The 15,649-nt window shown below is 42.3% G+C and overlaps 2 protein-coding genes across 2 annotated transcripts; both read right to left on the reverse strand.

Moving 5' to 3' along the window:
• Window positions 1–11,825: 11,825 nt before the first annotated feature.
• On the reverse strand, window positions 11,826–12,650 carry LOC6533977 (ATP synthase subunit b, mitochondrial). The gene is made up of 3 exons (XM_002094636.4): window positions 12,536–12,650; window positions 12,137–12,465; window positions 11,826–12,015 (listed from the first exon to the last, which is right to left on the reverse strand). The coding sequence occupies exons 1-3, from the start codon at window positions 12,549–12,551 to the stop codon at window positions 11,902–11,904; spliced, it is 459 nt and encodes a 152-aa protein (XP_002094672.2). The 5' UTR covers window positions 12,552–12,650; the 3' UTR covers window positions 11,826–11,901.
• A 1,274-nt stretch (window positions 12,651–13,924) lies between these two features.
• LOC6533978 (fumarylacetoacetate hydrolase domain-containing protein 2A) lies at window positions 13,925–15,278 on the reverse strand. The gene has a single exon (XM_002094637.4). It carries the CDS (start codon window positions 15,103–15,105, stop codon window positions 14,089–14,091), a length of 1,017 nt encoding a protein of 338 aa, XP_002094673.1. The 5' UTR covers window positions 15,106–15,278; the 3' UTR covers window positions 13,925–14,088.
• Between the last annotated feature and the right edge of the window lie 371 nt (window positions 15,279–15,649).

Raw genomic sequence — 15,649 nt, forward strand, 5'->3', positions numbered from 1 at the left:
TTATTTAATTGGATCAAAAATAATAGATTTTATTCCCGGACTTTCTATTCTATCTAAATAGCCTAAAAATTATAACTGCACATGTTTTCTATCGTTTGCTTCCATTTAGATTTTCCAAACTTAATTTGGAAAGCGCATGTTTAACAGCTGATAGTACAACCTGTTCGGACTATCAAAAATCTCATTAAAAATGTCTCTTGCCAGTGAAAATTAAACTTTTCGTATCGAGCCGCTTGCTCGTATTTCAATGATAACGTTTATTAAATATTCTCCACCCAAAAAGAACGCCGATAATGTCAATCGGGCACTCTGCTGCATTTGGGGGCCTATCTACGCGGCCTTATCTAAGCCAAAGTTTCTTTTAATTAAAAGCAAACCCAAAGCAACCCAAAACAAAGCCCCTCGTGGTTCTCTGAGCCAATGACCCGCATGTGTCTTGGCCAGCATCCAAACCAAGTTCAAACCAAGTCGAATCCGAGTCCAAGCCGAGCTGCCGTTGGCAGAGACAAATGCAGCAGTGCACCGACACATTATTCATGCCGTTATCAGCGGAATGGTCGCTGTCTTGGACTCGGATTCGGATTCAGATTCGGACTGGAATTGGAATTGGGAACGCTGCTCTGGACCACGAGAAACACTCGAATGTGGAGGTGAAATATGTTGGCCACGACGCGGCTCAATTCAATACCCAAACATAAAGTATTCAATATTCTGTGGTAAATTAATACCAATTAAGATATACCAATAAGAGTGCCGAACGCTTTTAAAGCAAATAACATTGAATCCGAGAATATTGTAAGCTGATTGGAGTGTCCATGGTGTCCCTGATGTCCGGGCTGTTCGTGGTTTTGATGTTTTGAAATTAGAAAACCTTCTTGAATAGATTTAATAACGAACAAGAGTGAGTTTTTGAAGTACTGGCATTTTGAATTAAAACCATCCACTTCTTCAATCACGACTGAAGTATTACATTAATACAATAATTAATAAATTTTGTATATACACAATTTAGATAAAATCCTACTCACCATTACAAACCACATTTTTCTGAGTGCACTTAACTTGGCTATTTGCCAGTAGCTGTTGGCCAGGCTATCAGGCTGATATGCTCGCTTGGTGGATATATTTTCCAGCTTGCCACTATTTTGGCAATTTTAATTACGGCAGCGGGGCGGAAGGGCGGGGAAAACACTTTCCCATTCGGCGGAATGCACCTGCACACGTCAGGAGCGCACTTGATATGGATCAGGATCGGGATCGGGAGGAAATACCTTCACGCATTGTCCTGGGACTGACCCCATAATTTCCGTAATCGCTTGCGTGTGCTCTGGACCTGCATTAAAACCAGTTTTCAGTTTACCTTTTTTAATAACGGACATCAACTTTGGATTTCGAGGCGTTTCTTATCCTTAAAGGTAGCGAGTTCGGGGATCTTTGGCTTACCTGTCGCCTAGCCATCACCATCATCATCATCGTGATACATTGTTCCATTCGGATCTCGACCTTGCATTTCCCCCCATCCAAGAAATGTATTAATTAAAGCAAAATATGACTCTCGAACAGGTTCCTCAGTTGCGCCGGTCCCTACCTAATTGTATCTCTTTGGAAAATTGTTTCACATAATTGCAGTGATTTCTTCTTTCATTGTTACAATTTCGCTCATTCTGATGAGTGGCTGTCATCTGGGATCTTCTTCACTTGATTGCCGAGCTGTTAAGTGCCCACGATTAGTAGGTCTAGGCGAAGGTCTGGAGATTGTGGTTAAGCGTAATGTAGGTTTAATGAATTCTTGAGTAAATAAAAATAAACAAGCCCATCATCGGGTTTAAGAGATGTGCCTATGTCATTGCTTATTAAAGTTTGTTTTAATTTTGATAGATTATACATTTCTGAGGAGCAACATACATGTCGTTTAAAAAGAGCTCAAATATTAAATTTCATGATTTAAATTTTAATGTGAAAGGAGTGAATATCCAACAAAGACTCGTTTATTGCGCAATAAATAAAAACCGGAACGATTAAAAATTATTTGTACGAAGAAAAGAATTCTGAGACGGTTCCTTGGGGAGCATAATACCTTCCAGCAGCTTCCTTGCAATTTGTCTCGGCCAACTTCCTGTGTCATTCTCGTCCTAACCACATAAGTCTTCCGCAAAACATTAGATGCGCTTATTAAAACCGTGACACAATGCTACCGGATGGGAATCACGCAGTGACTACTACCTGTGATGGAAATCGAACCCCGATCGAATGGCTTGGATATACAATTGCATTCCCCAGATGACAGGGCATTCGTTGCTCATTGTTGGCCAATTTCATGACAATTTTTCAGCAGCCATGTCTTCAGGGAATACTTCCGATGCGAGAACACCTAGCTAAGACGAAAAGTCAGAAATTGTGCATTTGTTTCATATTTACTTGGGCGAGGCAGCTGTGCAATTGGATTTCGTATCGAAGGACCATCAATGTCATGCATACAATTGTGAGCGACACATAGGGAGTCGGGCCAGGATACATATGTGTATGCATTGTTGTCCTCGCCATTGGAAAATCTTGCGACATATCCGCTTCCTTTCCGGCCAAAGGCAATATTTGTCTTTCGAGTGAGTGACACTTTTGGCCAGGACTCTGTGTCGGTGGAATACAAAGGCTAATCCTCATGTTTACGAGGCTATTTACGGGTAGCGCGCCCATGACAATTTTTACAATAACCAAAAGAAAATATTGAATGGGGAGCGGCAAACTGTTTGCTTATCTTCCTGCCGAAAGGAAAACTATTTTGGCAAATTGCTTTAGAATAAAATTTAATTGGGGATTACCGGGCATTGCGACCGGGTAACTCCTCTCCAACGCTTTCGGTATCGGTGTCGTTCTCTGTGTCTCTGTCTTTGGCCCTGGCTCTGGCTCTGTCGCCTGTAATGCCCTGTGTTATCCTGGCCTTAAGGCTACTTAGGGGCCTGTCTCACATATTACCCATATTACGTTAAATGGCTTCTCCACCAGCCAACGGCCAAGAGCCGAGTACAAAGTCTGAAGGCTGCAGCTGGCCGTTTTGGAACATGTGTAATCATCGTACGTGTTGGCAATTGACAATTATTATTACGTAGTTTGTTGCCATTAACAGGATGTGCTGCTGCCGCCGCTGCTGCTCCTGCTGCCCCTCGTCCTTCCTGGTATCCAACTGCCTTGACATTGACCAGCCGGAATTTATAGAGCTTCCTCGACAACTCGATTGAAACTTGATTGGCGTGGCGTAGGTTGTGGCTGCAATTTGCGCTACGAGCTACAAATTGTCGTACAGCATGATTCTCCATAAGTTAGTGGGTTAACTATGTGTTTTGAATAGTGATATTGTGTTCGACATCTGCAGTCTTTAGATTTAATAGCAGGATTGCTTCACGAAACAAATTGCTAGATTTGCATGCACTCTAATTTTATAAAATTCAAATTTACAATACACATTTTAAAACATACTTCTACACAATTCTAATTATACTAGGTTTTATAATAATAATAATAATTTTGGGCATACAATCTTTTATTGCAATAACAATGTTCTTACCAGCCACCTGAATGTTGTTCAGCAACTAGAATTCTTAAAAATGTATTCAAGTCTCCCTTACACGTAAACATTAAATTTAATTTAAAGCTGCTTTAAAATCTTCCCACACTCAACTCCACAGCTCCTTCAGATCCTTTGCCGATTGCGAGCGAACAAAAAGAAAAAACCCATTTCCTTCCCATGGTATCCTCGCACTAACAAGGATGGCAATTAATCATTGCGTAAAATGTTCAGCGCAAAGTGCGCAAGTACTTCCGACTAACTGCGATTGATTTTTGCGAGCCAAGAAAAGGCGATTTCGGTTCCCACACCTAAGCAGCATCCTGGAAAGCAGCTGCTTTTCATCCTGTGAAAAATTCGCAGTGAAATGAAATTTTAGCAGCGGCAAAAGGCAACAAAATGTGAAAAAGAACAAACCGGGTAGAGGAGCAAAAGGGTGCCAGACGCTGCAGTAAACTTCCGGCTGGCCAAAAATGCAACAGGACCTGGTCCGAAAATGCAGGGAGATCCAGGACTCGTCGACTGGACAGGACAGTGGCGAACAGGTCCGTGGTCCGGGGTCTGGGGTCCGAACTCCTCGCTGGCTGGTCCTTCTTTTCTGCTTTTGTTTGTTTATTGCCACGCCAGGGCATGCCATACAATGTCCTTCCGGTCATTTATTAACGTCAATGAAATGCTATTGCCTGCCCTCGCTCACTCTTCGCTGCAGTTGAGATTTTACTGCTCTGATTTGCTTTGCTTTTTGGCCGGGACGCTCGAGTTGGCAACGATTTGTCGCCGAGTCAACACAACTCAGTCGAAGGTTGCGACGCGTCCTTCCTGCTTCCGCTCCTGCTCCTGCTTCTGCTCCTGCCCGCATATATCCTTGATGCACTCATAAAGCCAAAATATTGCCAAATAGTAAATTCCGCTCTTCGATGGGAGGAGAATCCACTGCAAGTTACGTGTCAGTGCACAGGGAAAAACATACACTATTTCTGCAATCTACTATACGAGTATATATATCCGATGAACTATCCAACTTTTGTTACATATGCCTTAGATCTAGACAAATTTTTATCGCATATCTACTAAATACCAACAAATAGGTACAAAAAAGATTAAATATAAATATAAATATAAATAATTTCTTTACTATTATCTAATTAAAAGAAGAGATATAACTATATTTTTTGTAGTCGCTTAACTTATTACATTATGTAAATATTTAGTACACATTGTGTTAATTTTTCCTGTGTTGAAATAGAGTTTGATGGTGCATAAAGTTGGGACTTTACTGCAGGTAAACCATCTGACTACTTACCATAATTCTGATTGATTCTCCCGGAGATTTTCACAAAAGTGGTCTCAGCCTCCAGGCTCCCAGCTACCGTCTTACTGGCTTATAGCTTTTGGGACCAGTTCAAGACCCTCATAATTTATATTTAATGATCTTCAGCTAGTCTAGCCCTAACTCTAATTGACATTTAAACTGTCTACTCAGGCCGAGTGATATGATAAGCTGATTGATGTGCCCTCTGGATGGACGAACTCTCAAAGAAGAGAAATTAGAGGTATTTTATTAATTGATGATGGCATTCCCAGTACCATTTCTCCCGATGACAACATTTGCTGCAGGTCAGGCATTCATCCAGACAGCAACCCAAAACGCTAAACCCGAAAGGCTTTTAATTTCTGTGTTGTTGAAATCATAAATCAAAAGCGGGGATCGCATTCAGGTGGAGTCCGAACGAGGCAGACAAGTGGCTTAGGCTCCGCATCTTCGATAGCCGAACGAACATTTTGTATCTGGCGGATCGCCTGGCTAATCGGAGGCACACACAAGCACACACACACACAGAAAATTGAGTATTTGGTTGCGTTCGCCGAGCATCGGCATAAATTACACAAATTGCATTTCCATGTCCAGAACTCTGATGGATCATCGCCCGCGTCGCCATCTCGCTGGCCATCGCTGGTCATCGCTGCTCATCAGCATAATCGTTAAAATAACAGCGCAATGCACTTCGATGCTCGATGCTCGATTCTCGTGAGTGGCTACCGCGTTTGGTTTCAAGTGGTCCAATCTGCTACCCCATCTGCTCCCCATGACGACCCATTCCAGTCGTCCATCCATCCAGCCATCCATCCAACCATCCATCCATCGAAGTCGGTAGTCTATGCCCCAGAGGGAACAGGCTCAAATGGAATAAAAAACACACACCGAAATGTTTGGGGCGCCGCAGCCGATGGCATCTCGCATCCAGTTGGCTTGTTTATTGTGTCGGGGCTGAATTCGGAGGCATGTTTAAACAGCGAAATGAACTTGTGGATAAACACCATTATGGTTATTTGGCATCCACTTTGGGTCGCCGCAACATTCAGCCTCCTATGTTTGTCGCCCTACAGGGTATACCGACCACTCCAGCTCCACCTCCACCCCATTCCACTATGCCCACTGCATCTTTGTGGGATAATCTCAAGGCGATGTCCATGTTTGAGCTTGATTTAGTTATTTAATGCGGCATTGACATAAGTGCACTTTGCGACTCAAGAGCGCGGCTCAAGATCGGTCTCCCAAGTGATTCCGTGGGCGAATCGCAAGGACAAAGCAAAGATGCACTTCACGACTTGGGACTTGGTTCGATGGCATGATAATTGACTGAGGAACTCCATGACTTCTATCAGGTGGAAGGAGACTTGCATTTAAATCAACTTGTTTAACTAAGGTATGCAGTTGTACTTTGTAGTATTTTAAAAAATTATTTTGCATTATGCTGACTTATTTTTGTATAGTATTTTAAGTACACTAATGATTCTTCTCTATAAATTCAACATGACAAAGGGAACTAGCATTTAAAATATAATCCAGCAATATATCACTAGAAATTTAAGAGCGTAAAGAAAGGGAAAAAATGGTATGAATTTACTTCACTTATATGGAAACGTAACCGTGTGAAAATTCTTCCAGTCTTTTCTAATAATACTCGATTTTCGTAGAAACTTTAAACGATTTACAGAGCACGTGGGCTAGATATATTATAGCCATAATAAAACAACGCACTTTTAAGAATGAGCTTATCTATTTTCACGTCCTTCGGATGTCACTCAATGAATATATTTATCTGAGCGATACTTCTTAATGGATCACAGAACTCCGCAGGCTATTAGTCCTTTGGACTTTGCCTTACGACTCAATTTCTACTTTATGGACTGTAATTAAGAATATTCAGGGACCTGCTAGGACCTTCAGTTAACCTTGAGGATAAGTTATATGTGTTTATTATCAGCGCACGCCTTGCATTCGCCTTTGGGCCCGATTCTGCGCATGCGCGGCGCGTGGTTTAGCGAAAAACACTCATTATCCTGCAGGACCCCAATTATGACTCAAGGTTGCTGCGCCGTGTGTGTCCCGATGGCATTGTGCAATTGGACCTTGACTTGGCCCGAAGGACAGTCAACCCATTCTGAGTGCCGGCTAATTATGCACAAGGTCCTTGGACTTGGGTCCTGGATCGTGGCTAATGGTCTGTGCATCCTTGGCCGTTCGCGTGTGTGTCCAGAGCTGACAAAAGTCGCCATTGTTCGACATTAATTGCACTTTTCCAACCGAGTGCGTGTCCTTGCTGTTGGCCCGCTGTCCCGCTGTCCCAGGGATAAGTCAAATTAATGCTCCACTGAAGGACATTGGCCAGAACGTTGTGCATCCTCCGGGAATTGGTGTGAAAACTCACAGCGCTTGTGTGTGTGTGTCCCTTGTCATTTCCTGGAATGTCCTTGAGCCATATCGCTCATATTGCTCTGCAAAAAAAAGGGACTGAGTAGCAACAGAACGCAAAAGGGACGAGTGCCTGCTGCGAGTTTATATTAGATAAAAATTTAATTTCGCCTCGGTTCGTGTGTTTTTGTACTGGGTGCTTAGGACTCAACGCATGTCCTTGGTGTGAACTGTCAATAACCGAAGTTGGGAGCATAAAATCCGACACACTCTCCCTGGGATGTTGTAAAAATGCAATTATGATTGTATTATGGTCGCCTTTGTGTTTACTCTAAACACTCGTCCTTTGTCCGTTTGTTTGGCATCCTGTACTCCTATATTCCATCCCAGGCAAATCTCCCATTGCAGCACAGGCCCGCATCCACACATACGTTTCTCTATCTGGGCAATCTGGCTGCAGTTTTGCAGTTGTCATCCAACATTCAACGTGCATCCATTCGATACTCAATGCTGGTCTATGGCTAATAAATTATCCACCTATTATCCTTGCCAAGCAAATTTCCCCTTTGTCCAAGCGATTGGCTTTGTGTGTGGCTTGTTATCGTGCAAACCTGCATCTTGGATGACTTCTCTGATTGCCCGACTCCAGGTGAGAAAATCACCTTTGCCGCCTTTTAATTGGGAATGGTTAAGTGCAGTTACTTGGGTGAATTGGGAATTTCTTTAAACTTAGAACGCTGCAGCGCACTGTCATTTATTTGTTGAAAAGCTTTATATGTACCTTGTTTAAAAAATGTTAACTTATGTCAAACAATACCAGCATTCAAGAGGTTAAATTTCAATCCCTATATACATTGTGTGTTAATAAAGCTTCAATAACCTTCAACAAATGCGTGTATTTATTTATACAGTAAGTCTTGACATTCTTTTAATTCCGTTCTACTTATCCTTCTGTGCACTATTTGCTACCCTCCCTTGATTACATCGCTACTACACCAATCCTTTTGGTTAACCAGGTTCAATGCAACCGCAAATTCGCCGGGAAACACCTACTAACTTGACCTGCACAATTGCAACAGTGCGACAGTTCCGCATTGAATCAACCCTCAAGGCAAACAAAAAACCTCGATACATCGATAGTGAGACTGGGCAAATATACCAGGATATATCACCGTGGTCACCCCTCAACTGTACACAAAGTGTGCGCAAACAAACTCAACCCCTCGGTGCCCTGGAACCCCCAACTTCCTAACTTCCCAACCCCCAAAAACATAAAACCCTCTCGACTGCACTTGAACTGGGTGCAACATATGCAGTTGATGTTTTTTACCAGACTGCAATATTTTATTATTTCCCTTTTTTTGCTTTGCTGCTCTGCTTTGCTTTGTTCCACCCCTCTGGATACAAAAATATCTAAATTATGAACTATGACAAATATTATATTACCAACAGGACGGAAGGGAAAACGCCTCCTTCTGGGTGATTAATCATTGTGGTAAATTGTGAAAAAAAATAAACCAAAATGGGAAGGCCGAGAGAAGAATGACAAAAACGCTGCATTTTGTTGGCCACTTTGTTCAAACTTTTACAGGCGAGCGGGTGAAAATGCAGCCGGGCCTTGAACAATTTATTGCCCTAAGCCGCTTACGAAGTAGTCCTCCTATCGTTGTCACTCCTCTTACCCGTTTTATATGTACTCCAATACTGTATATATATAGAGTATTCCCAGATGTCCGTTAAGTAGGCAACTCTCGCTGCCGTCGACACCGCTCAAAGTGGTCACATTAAGTAAGCTTAGGTCTTAACACTATTTTTTCCAACCAGCTCTGCGCATCGAGGGCTTCTCGTGTGAATGATGATGGGTTTGGGCAATTAAAATTGAAATCACTCGCTCAGCTTTACTTTGATTTGTTGACTGGAGTTAATTGCTGATTAAATGGACTTAGTCGCACTCAACTGGTCGCAATGACTCGGTGTTGAATGAACGTTCTGCGGAGTGTTTGATTTTAAGTTGTGACGCTACTAAGCCCTTAAAAGTGAGTTTAGTAAACAAACATAAGAATAAATAAATTTCAAATGAATTTTACTATTTTAAAAACCGTGTTGCGATGATTAGCATTCACTATATTTCAATTGCAAAACATTGTTTGCCCAAGAGTTATATTCCCTTACTATCCAAAACCCGACACATTTCACATTAGTTTCCCAAGTTATTGCTACCCATAAAGACTCTAATCTCTTTGAAGCCGATCCAATTTATGAACAGGAAATGCTGGACAAATCGAAATGGAGTTGGCTCATTTAACGCAACTGGCCAGCTGACATTACAGGACACTACACCCTCATAAGGTAGCTTGATAATGATCTGTTATTGGAAAATGCCTATAACAGAAATAATTGCAAATGCTCCGAAATTGACAGAGTCAATGCGTTTCGTACTTGATGCACTTGAAAACGAAAGCAAACTGGACTTTTCAGTCTATGCGGGAAACAAAGGGATACAATTGTTGATGGCGAGTGGAAAATTATGAAAGTGCATCCGTACATAAATCTAGTTTGACGCATGCGTTAAGGGGAAATGGGTTTTCCATAACTGCGCAACGGCAGCTGCCACTGTTTGGCACACCCTAAGGAAAATCCCGTATGGAAGGGGGGTTGAAAACCACCCTGATCCCTGCTTAGGGTTATGGTAAGCACCCCAGCATCATCATTATCCTGATCGAACGCAAATGTGTTAATTCTCTCCCTTGCAGAGAGTATTTCTCCCTTCTACAACTCTTATCAATCTGTCACTCGACTCCGAGCTGTATGCCACATTTGTTCACCACATGCCAGCCAGAGAAAGAGCTGTCCTTCCCCTTTTGCAACTTGTAATTTATGCCCCGAAAGCATCCATTATGAAAACATCAACACACATTGTGCAAATCAAGCAATTATCGCAGGAAATATTCTACATAATTATCGGGCGTTAGAGGATTTTCACAGAGCCATAACTTCCCTACAGGATTTTGGGTTATAGGAAAAAGGCACGCGATGGGCTTAGGTTGGTATGTGAAATTTTAATTGTAATGGAGGGAAGCTGCGTGTGCTTAAATCCATTACAGACCACTTAGGCACTTTTAAAAGTTATTCATATCAAGATGGGATAATCAGCAGTCAAGCTGTGAGAAAATGTTGTAGTTGGAAAATTAAAGAGTTTTAATTAAGAGAAGGGCTGTACATACTTAAGGTGCATTTTACTCCACTGCAAATATTTTATTTGGTAAATACCAAATTAAAATCTACAAATAAGCACTATTTAATATTGATATCCATATTTAAATGAAACTTGTTGGTCAAATTGCCACTCTTACAAACTTTTTCAAATTACTTTTTCTGGCAAATACGCATTTTGAGAATTCCATTTCTTGGAATGTCAATTTGCTCATTCGAATGCCCAAAAAGGTGTGATTAATGTCCCCGAAAAAGCGAATAAAAATAAGCAAGAAATTTCCGTTTGATGTTTAACAGACGTCGGCGGTCAAATGTCACAACACCTACGCCAGAAAGTGCAGAGTAAACAAAGCTGGGAACATTTCTCTTTAGGGGCATTCAATTTGGCACCGACAGGAGCTGGCTTTTGTGTATGCAAAATACATGACAGTTAAATGAAAAGAAAATAACATTTTCCCAGCACACAAACACACACACACATGAGTGGGAATCCTGTGCTGATTTTGACAACTTAAGTGTGGAGGAGTCGGAGGTTTGCAACTCGAGGAGTTCCAGCCACAGATCTCGAGCACACGAAACGTGGCCACATTTTTTGTTGGGACTCGTTTGCTTTCCGCTTTTGTGTTTGGTGTGTGGTGTTTTGCTGTGTGTTTATTTAGATTTCGTGCCTGGCAATTGGCTTTGGCCACCCGAGGGTTATCCTTTGCGGATCAAAGTTGAAATTTATACATACAAATGTCACACCTCTCCAGGATTATGTATAACAAAGCAGCTGAAAAAAAAGAGCCCAAAGAGCCCTAAAAACAAAAAGCAAAAAACAAAACAAATTTCTGCATACTTCGGCATTGACTTTGGTCGGGATATGTGTCATATCCACACCGCCAGCATCCGCATCCCCAAATACAAATTGTTAAAAAGATTATGTCGTGCCGGAGGAAAAATAAAGGAAAAAACGAGAGGAAAATGTTGTTTTCTTTTTGCGCTCTTTGGGCATCCTTTCATTGTTGCCGCCTCTTCCTGGTCGGGGATCCCCCCATTTTGTTTGGCAACTGCCTTCAATGCCATGTTTCTCGGCATGTTTTGACTTTGGCTTGTTGCGAGTTGCTTGTGGTGAATATTACGACATGTAACATTTTATGTGCTTCCATCCCCATGCCGCGAGGAGCTCTCCTCTAAAAAGTGGGTTCCACTGCAAACTCCATGCCTGGAATAAAATGTGGCAAGCAAACAAGTTGAGCTATGCACTACTTCTAATCATACATCCCTTTTTGAGGGTATTTATATAACTAAATAAGCGATGGAAATCGCAAATTCATCAGATTTCTTGAAAATATTAATTAATACATTGTCATATGCTGGAATCTAAATGAGCTTCTCTAACACCCAAATTTTTATTAATTAGTACATGGCAAGTAATAAAATAAATCGACTACTCGCTTTGATCCGCATTGTGCTGGCTAAGATTCTTGTTTCCCTTCGGGGGCGAGATCGATAGGGCTTTGTTCTCAGATCCACGACTTTTTTCGTATTCGGACTCAATTTTCTGTGGAAGAGGATAATGTGCTTAATAGAAAAATGTATAATCTAGCTATAGTAAACATAACCACTTATAAAATGGAATATTTGTTAGATATCTTTGTAAGTAAGCACTCCGCTACACTCACAACAATCTCGCCATCAGCCCACTTGGCAATCGCTGGAAGCAGTCTTATCACAGCAAATGTGGTCAGTATGCCAATGGTGATTCCACTGCTGTAGTAGCCATCCTCCATGATGCCCAAGGATAAGCCGCTGTGCTCGTGCTTGATGGCACAACAGTCTCCGGAGCAGATATATGCCAGCAGACCAACGCCCATGGGTCCCTTGACCCAATTCTCGGACAGGAGAACCAAGCGATCCTTTCCGGGACTTCCATGTCCAGGTAGCCTCTTTACTCCTTGGGCGGAATGGGTGGTAGCCGAACGTGATATGGCCACGGTCAAAGGACGTAAGGCTATAATATTGTTGCCAAAACAATCGTTATTTAATTGTATTTCAGAACGTTAATCTAATTTTTACTTCACCTGATCTCGAGAACATTTTAAAGAAAGTTGTAATGAACTTGTTTTAATTAACTGCCGTAAAGTTGTAAGTATATGGATTAAGTATGTTTTGAATGATAGTAATTTTGCAAAAATGACAGTAAATGCAAGAGTAACTCTTTTAAATTTTAGTTAGTTACTATAAGAAATTAATATTTTCCTTTAATTAGCAGAGGCCTTTGTCGTCGACGTTTTCCATGCCAAACTAAACATCAGCTTGCAGAAAGAAACTGGCCTAGTTTTTGGCCCAAAAAGGAGGGGCAGTGGAATAAGCCCAAAAGATATCCCAAGGATACACACCACGTACAATGAGGAGAGGGTGGCGAAATTTTGTCGCTAAGCAAACGGGAAGAAAATAGAAGTATCCCCGGTACTATGGCTAATTATGTGTATTTTAAGTTTTTGGCCAGCTCACTAGATGGAATAAACGGGCTGAGGAGCGGGAATGGGCCCACTTCGCATACAATGCGACAACGTCAGCGATGAGTTGCATAATTAAAAACTTTACATTCTTCTATTTAAGTTGCCGTGCGCAAAGAAAAGATACAAAATTATGTACCCCACTCGCTACATTTTCCGCCGATTCCATTTTCCTTTTTGCTAAGCAAATAACTGAATGGGGGAAACGGGGGGGGGTGGTGAAAAGTTGGCTTAGAGGGAAAACATCTTTAAGTTGGCCAAGGCAAATAATGGCGAACGGAGGCTGGGCGGAGGCCACAAAGGACCTTTTAACGCTGCTGCAGAGCACAAATGCAGGAAACAGGATATTGGATCATTTAGCATTAAGGCGGCGTCGCCTACCGACCCAGTCACACCCCTCGTCCTGTTTCGTCCTGTTTCAATGCGAAACAAGTTAAGCGCAGCGCGAACAATAAAAAGGGAGCAGGCTTCTGGGATCCAAGGACTCGAGCAGCCGGAGCAGGAGCAGGGGCATTGGCATTGGCGTTGGCAAAAGGACACGGACGGAACGCGTTACGCTTTAATAACTTGCCGCAGGATTAAGTCCTGTGCAATGAGATGATAATGCGCCGTGGCTTTCGCAGCGGGGATTCCCCATTCCTACCCATTCCTCGCCCGTCTGTAGGCTCCTTGTTTGCGGCTTGTGACTCTTTGAGGATAATGTTGATTATGCTTGGGCGTATCATAAAAGTGTAGCCATCACCCAATCTTTGTGGCCGCCCCCTTCCTGCAAGCCATCGAGCAAAACAAATTATATTACAAAATGATTTTCCCGCCACCACATCACTCCCGCGTTGCATATTAGGATCCTGTCAGTGGCTTCCTTCTGACATGGCTATCTGGGTTCATCCCTGGCTTGGCATCGGCACAAATTTATTGGCCAATAATGAAGATGGCAGAATTTGCGGCGAATTCGGGGACATATGTGATTTTTATTCGAGCTGTATCGATTTTATTCATTGAACTAGCATTGAAGTCTGGTGAAAAACAACAATGGGATTTTTGTATAACCCACACATTACTTAGCAGTAGTTGACTTTAGTTTTTAGATTCTTTTCTTGATTTTCCGTTTTTGATTAAGAATAAGAATTAACGACTTTATTGCACATTTTGCCCAAATTTTGAATTTCGCTCTCAATTAGATCGCCGGGCTTCAAAAAGCACGACGGATGGCGGAATGCACCCGATCCGGCGGGTGTTCCCGTGAGTATAATGTCGCCCGGACAGAGAGTTAGGTACTGAGATAGGCGGTGAATCAGGAAGTCGATCTTGAATATCATATTCCGGGTGCTGCCCGTCTGGCGCTCCTCGCCATTGATGGATGTCTTGATCCACAGATTGTTTACGTCTGGCACATGGCACCTGTGCACAATTGTCGGTCCCAATGGCAGGAAAGTATCCATTGAGTGACCGCCCAGTGGAGCATTCCAGTCCCTAGCCACGATGTCCTGGACCACCATGAATCCAAATACGTGATTCAGAGCCTCTTTGGCAGACACTTCACGGCACTTCTTGCCCATAACCACGGCCAACTGGCAGCCATAGTCAATGTGTTTGGCCAAACTATGCGCCCTAATGTTGTCCATGGCTCCGGTTATCGACGAGGCGAATTTGACATGGAAACTGGGTTCCCTTGGGATGGAGATGTGCTGCTCATCGCAGTTGTCCACATAGTTGCAATCCACGCCGATGATCTTGCCGGGGGAATCGATGGGTGGCAACAGGCGGAGATCAACTGCGTCCACATCCTCGATCTTCATGAATTGCACACTGTCCAGCAGGCTGACCATGCAGTACCTTTGCTGGATGAAGTCCATCATGTTGGGGGCGGCACAGGTCATGCTCGATAGCTCCACCATCTTGTTGCCATCCTCGGAGACCATGCCCAATCGCTTCACTTGCTCATTGGCACGGCGGTACTGCATGAATCTGCACTTGGGCAGCACTTGTTCACTTTGTTTGATGGCCACCAGTGCGGCGGTTGGGTGATTCGTCTGGAGCTGGCGGAAAATGTGGTTCTTGAGATGCCTTTCCGGACGTGGAAGACACCACTTGGGAAAAAAGTTGCGTAGGAGGTGCATAAAGGCAGACATCTTTTCATCTGTCTTGACAATTCAGTTGTTGGTATAATTTTGAGAAGTCTTTTGGAAAATTTTGCCCGTTCCTCTAATTAAATATAAAATAGCTAACTTAAGAACTTGTTGTAGAAAACATTAAAGTGTACCTGGCTAGCTGAATTATTTCCACACAATGAAGTTTTACTTAATTGTACGGCAGCCTACTGATATTTCATCCTATATAAATTGGAATTATAAATAAAATGTATATCTAAAAAGAGATGTATCAAATATATTTCATATTGTAATATGTATAATATTATTTAACACATGCTTAAGGCGTTATTAAATCATAGTTTATTATAGTTAGTATTCAAAATGTGTGTCTCCTCAACTGCCAAATGCTACATAGAACATAAAAGTCGAATACACAACAATCTCAAATTCAAACGACACATTCTTAAAGTGCGAAGACGCCAACTCCAAATGTCATCAACGCATCATGCAAATAACAAACATACATGTTCGCATTTTACGCCGGGCTTTTGTTTCTGGATCCGTGTGAGCTTATTATTTCTTT

Source organism: Drosophila yakuba, chromosome 3L (assembly GCF_016746365.2).
Source record: "Drosophila yakuba strain Tai18E2 chromosome 3L, Prin_Dyak_Tai18E2_2.1, whole genome shotgun sequence".
In the NCBI taxonomy this organism is placed as follows: domain Eukaryota; kingdom Metazoa; phylum Arthropoda; class Insecta; order Diptera; family Drosophilidae; genus Drosophila; species Drosophila yakuba.